Below are 8135 nucleotides of genomic sequence, written 5' to 3'. Positions count from 1 at the left end.
ACCTCCTCATATGGTCTAGTGTGGAAATCCTTCATAATAACAGGAAAATCAAATAAGAACATTCTTAATATTCCCTTTCAGAGTCTTTGTTCCATATTTACAAAGTTTTTGTGACTAAGCTAAATAAAAAAAAAATCTATCTGTTTTGTTTTTCTTGTCAATAATTGTAGATCTATGGAAGGACATTACTGTCACTAAATAACTAAATTATAAGATATAAAAATCTAAATTTTAACATACTGAGCAAAAATAGATAAATAAATAAATCACTCAAGTCAAAATTACTTGGTAACTCAAACATTTTGCTTTTAATCTCAAAACTACTAATCTCATTATTTTAAGTTACCATTAATCTTTAATTCATTATTTTTCATCTTGACAAACTTTTCTTCTTTAGTGGCAGAAATGGACTTCCATGTAAAATCACACAGTGATTTTAATGAAGTTAAATAAAATAAAATAGGTAAAGCATGAATCACCTATTGTTTCCACCACTACTCCTTCTAAGAAGTATTTCAGAGACACCAGTCACATCGGCCATGTTGTTACATCATATTCCAGATGTTTTGGAACCATAATACACAGTTTTATGGATTTGGACTCGGTCTTACCAAACAATATTGTGGATAGTGTATTGAAGCTCTGGAGTGGACAGAACTAACATAACTAAGTCCTATAAGGCCACCTAGAGGACAAACAAAGTCCAGACATCCACATTTTAGGAGTTCTCTTAAGCATGTTGTCCACCAGGTGCCACTGCACCCAAAGACATGCAGTGTGTTAACTTCTCATCAAGTGTCTACAGCTGCTGGAGCTGCACAGGCTGACATCAAACATCCAAGTCAACAGTACCGATCACAGCCTTCCTGCAGTTTCAGAGAATCAGAGAATTGGTTTTCCCACATGTACAGTCACTACTACTCTTTCACAATAACATCAGACGTCCTTTTCGTTGTGGTTATGCCGCACCTCTCCACCGCGCCTCTTGCTCTTCCTTCACAGTTTTTCGTGCATTAAGATCTTTCTTTCTTTTAATAACGGTTTTTCACACAGATTAATTTGTTAACATTTTTAAGAAAGAGGCCGAAGCTTCTGCAGCTTCTTCCCCGATCAAGTTTAATAAGCATCGGAAATAAATCTGCTGATATTCTGTGTTTTTCCCACTAAAAAGTGACTTCATGCCACAGGGCTTCACTGTTTCCCATTAACTATTAAAAACACAATTACAATGTCTATAATTTATTTTATCACACACACCAAGTACTCACACAGCATCAAATATGTATTTAACTGTGGTAGAAAGCTACGCAGTGCAGCTGATTTAGAACATTACTGAACCTTTTTTTTTTTTTAAATGCACAAAACTTCTGCATCATTTTGTGACCTGCATTGAAAATGTATATCTTAAGTCAAAACAAATGTGCTGGTGGCTGCGTGCAGACAGAGTAGAAAGGTACTGAGAGACAGGCCGACACATTGCTGGCTTTGGTTCATAGGATTTGTGGAAAATAAGGAAAATTCTGGATAATGCCAGCCTTATCCTTTAACACAATGCAGCCAGAAGTGCAGGAAAAGAGAAGATAATCCACTGGATGAACTCAAGTAAGAAACAACAATTTAAAAGGAAAAAAAATTAAAAATTAAAAGCATAACAAATGCCTACATACACTGTTCGCCGTTTGCAGCGTTCATCACACGTCACTGTGTGTTAGGGTCCCTGAAATATAAGCACACGTTGTGAGGAGTTCATTACAGAAATCTGAATGTGAAGATGGAGCTCCTCTGGCCTCAGGCGTCTCTCTATCAACACTTGGAATTCCACTGAGCTGCAGACGCTGGAGAAATGCAGGAAACTGGAGATGCCCTGGATGTGTGTGAGGAGTACACAAAGCGACGAGGCTTTTGTGGCGATCTCAGGAATGCAGCAGCATCAGTGCATTTAGAGTATAGTATAGTATAGTATAGTATAGTATAGTATAGTATAGTATAGTATAGTATAGTTGTTTCACAGGACAGACGGCACGAATAGACCTTTCAGCAAAAGAACAGGTGTAAAGTCACTGTTAATGTTAGCTCCACCTGTGCTTCTCCAGTGAAAGATTGGTAACAGAAACAAGACTCTTCCCAACACTGAGCTGTACATGTGCAGTGTGACTGACTATATCTGGCTGTAGAGTGAAACAATAATAAGCCAGTGAGACTGAAACACAGTCCAACTTAATGTTATTAAACTTTCTCACAGCTGAACTCTGGTTTTGATTTATTTTCATCATTTGATTCATCAGTGTCATTTCCCGTAGCATTGGAGTCATCTACAAGTCATCTAGCAACAAACAGATAGTGGGTGAACATAGTATGTAGCAGCTAGAGAGCAGAAATGTCCTATTGGGGGCGGTCGAGACTAAAAACAGAAGGAGTGGATGAGGTGTTGAGAAACAACACTTTGAACGAATCATCACATTGATCCATATGTGCTGGATGTGGGAACAAACAAATACTGTAACTGGTCATTTAAAGGGTCATGATAAGTCAATAGTGTGTTTACAGAGGCCGATATTACGTAAATGATATGTAAATGATAGAAAAACGTCACTTAAGAGAAACTCTACAAGATAAAATATCTGAAAATACAACATTTATCTTTTCGGAAGCGGGCCGTGAATATCTGCTTTGGCAAACGTGATATCACCTTCTCTCCCCACCATCATCCTCTGCAAAGTCAAGTTGCTGGACGTTCAGCGTGCATTAACACTGGTTCACTGTAGGAAACAGAAGCCTCCTCTGCACTGAGTTGCTTCATTAAGGCCGCCACTGAGGCATGAGGTCGCAGAGAGACGACCAGACCTTCATCTAAGCGCTGGAGCACTTCCATCACATATTTCCAAAACAGCATGATTAGGGACTGTTTTCTTTCAACATATTTGAATGTAGAGTGCTTTACCAGAAGCAGCTGATGTCCCCTTGAGCAAGACACCGTGCATCTGTTGCTGGAGTCTGATCTGATTAGTTCATCTGCAAATTTGTGTTTCAGCCATTAAAATGTTTTTCCAGTGGTGCAGTGTCAAACCGCACTGCACTGATGAACCAATGAACACTCGCTCTTAACAAACAGAACACGGAGCGTGTTCACAAATACCAAGGTTTACTAAAATACATACAAATGGTAATTCATGTTATACAGTGTATTCATGCAAACATAGCCTCTTTGAGCAGGTCTAGGGGAATTCATATCGATAGTCAAATTGATTATGATGTGAATCACTGGCAGCACTCCGCTTCACTCAATAATAATATTCATTAGTGATACTGAATGATGTATGATGTGCATGGTTCACATACATTTTCCCTACATAGAGGCATTTTTTTAAATATCATTTCTCAGTTTTAGGCACCCAAAAACTCAGTGTTCAATAATGCCATGGTTATAGAAATGGGGAAGTAATTGTGGGAGTATCCCTTTAACCTTGATGTACAGTAATCGACTAAGATGGATTTAGAGCTGAATAAGAGGAAACTGTCTCGTGACAGCAACCTTCATGAGTCATGGAGTGTAAAGGTTTTCTGCTTGTGCAGTTTCCTTTCATGCCTGCAGAAGCTGTCCTACCAGGGCGGGACTCCTGTCTCGGATCAGCGCTGATGTGATCTCGGCGACCCTCGATGCTGACCTCTCCCAACACTCTGTGCCCTGAGAGAGAAGAGGAAGGCAGACAAGGGTGTCACTTTTAAAAGGAGAAAACTGCACACAGACACGATAGCAACAGCACGCCACATCGGCCCTTACATCACCTCGGCAGCGGATCCTGCTGTAACAAAATGAGACAGGCTCACGAAGATTCACATTTGTTCATGTTTATCTTTTCTCTCACTAGTCACGACTCTGATTCATCTCAATGTTTGTACACCAGTGTTTCAGTTTATGGAACTGCCAGCAGCATCCAGTTAGCATTAGCAGCCAGTTCAAACCAGCGAGAAACAAAGTTAAACCATATCCATGTTGTTCCACTTGGAGTAATGGCAAAAGTAAGTAAGGAGTTCCAAAACTGACAGTTTGGCTTTACAGAGAGCTGCACGAACATCACTGGCAGGCGCTGAAGGGGAAGTTGGTGATGTTTCAAATTTAGCATCAGCTGCCGTTGTTCCTGCTCCTCTCATGTCCTCATCTGCTGTCACCTGCACTAAGTCAGCTTTAAAAGTCAAATAAAGACAGCACAAACTGAATCTGAGTCCACCATATCATCACAAACGCTGGTGGAGGTTTCTCATCCTTCCCATGTTATTTTATAACTTGTTCAATCAGCAGACGGGAGCAATTTTCCTAAGGCGGGAAAAGAAAAATGCAACTGAATTAAGGCACTTGAACTTTTTTTTAACAAATTTGTGTTAATGTTGAGTCCTGTGGAGCTTGTGAACCAGTAAAGCCTACTTTGAGATTTATGGTGCATGATATTGGACAGATCTACGCTAAACCACACGTTCAGATAAAAGGAGACCATACATTTTCTCATTTACTCAGTCTGGTCTTTCTTAAAAGGCGAGCTCCACTGTTGTGGTTGATTTCTTTCGTGAGTCCTCTCTTCTTTACATCTTTCTTCTTTTTCTTCCCTGCATGCTGCCCGCACAATGCACTTTTAATGGTTTTCACTCCCCTGACTCCATTCCTTAGGGCTACAGTGATTCCCTACTTTGATTTAGCTTCTTGATGAGGCCTAAGAATGACCTGTTTTCCATCTTTCAAATGCACTGCACTTCAAGCAGCTTTGTTTTAACCACCAGCTCGTTCCTCACAGACTGGTGTTTCATGTTCTACCTGGACTATTTTTGTGAATGGATTATGAACATCTGACTAAACCTCTGATGTAGGTGCATGCACGAGGGAGAAAGTATGTACAGTAAATACCACACGAGAACAGACGTATACCACACAAAAGGAAGGAAAGCCCTGGGACAGATTTTGGTTTATGTAATGGGACAAACTGTTTTAGATTACTATGCATTTAAATTAATGTTTAGCCATTTAGCAGATGCTTTTAACCAAAGGAACGTACAAGTGAGGAACACATGCAACTTGAGCATCAGTGTCCTGCCCAAGGACACTTCAACATGAGGACTAGATGAGCTAAGGATTGAACTGCAGACCCTGCTCCCATTTAAAGCCAACAACTATGAATTTTTCTAACTAAAACTGTAGCTTACATTCTTACAGCATTTCCAGTATGTGACTGAAAGTAATTGTGTGTTTTCACAAGATAAAGCTTTTAGGAAGATTAAGTTTGGCAAAGGTTATGTTTATATAATGTGGGTAGTTAGAGCTGAAGTGTTTGAAGTTTCCCAAATGTAGTAATGTTATAGGTCATGCTTGTGGCTAGTAAACTAGTTGGAAGACACAGATACAGACACACAGTTTAATCCATTCCCTACACTTTTGCTGTTGTGTTGTTGCTGCTGTACCTAGTTACAGTGATGATGGTATAACTGGGAAAAATATTTAGTTAGGAGAAAAGTAAAGACAGGACTGACTCGATGCCCAATGGAACGAGTAAGTGCCTAGTTCAGGAGATCAGACAGATCGAAAACAATGCAGCGGTTTGGCCACGTGATCGACCACTCCTGAGGTAAAAAACATCAGCACAGGCTTCTGAAATATGCACAGGAAAACTGCACAACTATGATAAGTATTGCAGGTCAGAGGGTTAGGGTTTGGAGGTTTGGTGCAGGAAGACAGTCTGTAAACTTAAGATGATATTTCACAATGGACAATCTGGGTGGTAATTTTAACTTTCCTAACTTTTTATCTAACTTGGGGGCTTTGTTTGAAATCTGTTTAACTACCTGGCTTCGGATGTCTTTTTATTTTGCATATTCTTAGGTCTCAGAAACATCCCCTATTCACAGCAGCCATTGTGACTTGTCATGGCAGGAAGACACAGGTGTGACTAATGGCATTGATGATTGCTCCGTTGCATTTGGGTGTTCCAATGAGTCTTCACAATGAACTGCTTCACTTCACTGAAATACAGACTTTATTAGGGTTCTAGTTCCAGTTCTTTTCCTGTATTGAAATGTCAAATGTCTGCTGTGAAAAAGCCCTGTAACTATTGCCATGGTGAGTGCAGTTTCAGATCCAAACCTATAAAAAATGTGCACAAATTTGAAATAAACCATAATTACCCTTTAAAACGGGACTTGATCAGACACATTATTGCACTGGAAGCACCACAACCAATGTGACACTCTCCTTTGAACCTAGAACCAATATTGCTAGCCAAAGACAGATTTACTTAGAGTGCAATAAAATCATTTAAAAGGACTTAAAAGGATTTTCACAAAGCTTTTAATATTCTAACATTTACAGAGAAGAAAATTAAAAATATATTATAATATATAATATTTCATACTAAAATCACAAAACACCTCATTTGTGGGTTTGAACATCCTATTTTGTGTATAGTAAAATCTAAGTTAACTTCCAAAAGCATTTTATCCAACACATAAGTATCAGCAGATCAACACTTTAGATGCGTAGCGTTGGTGTCAGAGAAATATGCTGCCTGTCACTTCTTGATCCTACAGCCTACCTTGACTGGCCCGCTCCTAACAGCCCAGTTTTAGCAGGGATTGGACAGGAATGTGACGAGGTGCGAGAGCAATGAGCGTGGAATCAGGCCTGACCGTGGTTAATGGAAGCGGGAGACAGGGGATGGAGAACTCCCGGAGCCCTCTCCCTAATCAGAACCAGTGTAGAGGGAGTCAGATGACATGGATTTTCCACACTAAGTGAATGAAGGGGGGACAGAGGCACTGGAGTACAGATCAGTGATTGTAGCCCCTCATTGATGAAATCCTTCATCACAAGGGGCTTCGAAAGAAAAAGAATATGTTAGCTTTGAATGGGCTGCACAGACATCGATAAAATGTTTTTATATCTATAACTGAACAGACTCGACAAATCAAAGGAAAATGGATTACAAAAACAACATGTGAGTTTTTTTTCCTTTGCAATAGACACAAATTGTTGTTGTGGGTTAATCATCGCTATTATGCAATGAGCAAATAGGCCACTACATCTGTAAGCACTCAACCCTGTTCACATTCTGCGTATCCTCAGGAATATGCATAAGTTTGTCAGCGACCAGCCTAGATCTCAAAGTGAGAACTCAGAGTGTGAGTAATAACTCTGATTGCATCTTTTCATTGTTTATCAGATCAAAGCATTCCTCTGTTATCTAAAGGCAATTACATCTTCAAACGAAACGTACTTGAAATGTTACATGTGTTTGGAGGAGCTAAAAGGCAGCAGAAATGATAAATGCTATGAGAATGAGCACCGTTTGATTACCACCCAAGTGTAATGACGAGTACCATGGGAAAGTCACGAGGACTCCGAGTGTCTGGGGCATGTTGAAGACAGCTAAAACCATCAAACCACAGTTAATGACTCTAATATAGAGGTCTGTTTTCTTATAAGCAGAACAAAAAACACTTAAGTTTGCACACAAGAAAATAAGAAAAAGCAAAAGGCAAGTCGAGATCACCAAGGAGGATCAAAGTTTTAAGCCAGTCTAAGTCTAACGTCGAATTATTTCCACTTCAGATATGCAGCCTTTGAAATATGAATCATGCTTCATAAAACAGCATGATTAAATCAAGTAGTTGCTTGCACAGTGGAACACACATACAATTTGAGCTCTTTATTGACTCGTGGCACAACTTTAAGTAGTCACAACTGCCACTCAGGCTTTGAATGTAGTCGAGAAAAAAGAACGACAAAGGGGTAGAATTACTTAACTGCAAAAACTCAGATATATGTGCTGTTTTCAGGATGAAATCTATATGAGGATTTTATAAAGTGACTAGAAAAATGCACAGAAAAACACTCGACAGAAAAAGACAGTATGTCTCCTGTCCCGGATTGAGCTGCCGTTGGCAAGAGAGCGCAGAACTTTGTTTAGCTTGTGGTCCTATTACCAACGAGCACCATCAAGAATGAATAAAGCAGCTAATTGTAAATAAACAACTCACTAGCTTTCTTATTATGGGGACAGAAACATCCATGAGAGATAATCCATTTGGAGTAAACATGTCCACATACACCAACAAAGAGTTAGTGCTATGTGTTTCTGGCCATCGAATCATCA

The 8135-nt window shown here is 39.6% G+C and overlaps 1 protein-coding gene across 1 annotated transcript in view; it reads right to left on the bottom strand.

The window, feature by feature from the left end:
- Positions 1-1243: 1243 nt before the first annotated feature.
- The window catches only part of crppa (CDP-L-ribitol pyrophosphorylase A), a 35244-nt gene continuing 28352 nt past the window's right edge, over positions 1244-8135 (bottom strand). The window contains exon 10 of the mRNA XM_026370091.1: positions 1244-3685. Within this exon, the coding sequence (XP_026225876.1) occupies positions 3581-3685 (105 nt within the window). The 3' untranslated portion in view covers positions 1244-3580. The remainder of the gene's footprint in view (positions 3686-8135) is intronic.

This window comes from Anabas testudineus, chromosome 16 (assembly GCF_900324465.2).
Source record: "Anabas testudineus chromosome 16, fAnaTes1.2, whole genome shotgun sequence".
Taxonomy (NCBI): Eukaryota; Metazoa; Chordata; class Actinopteri; order Anabantiformes; family Anabantidae; genus Anabas; species Anabas testudineus.
Note: the sequence above shows the minus strand (reverse complement) of the source record. Positions and strands in the feature narration are given on the sequence as shown.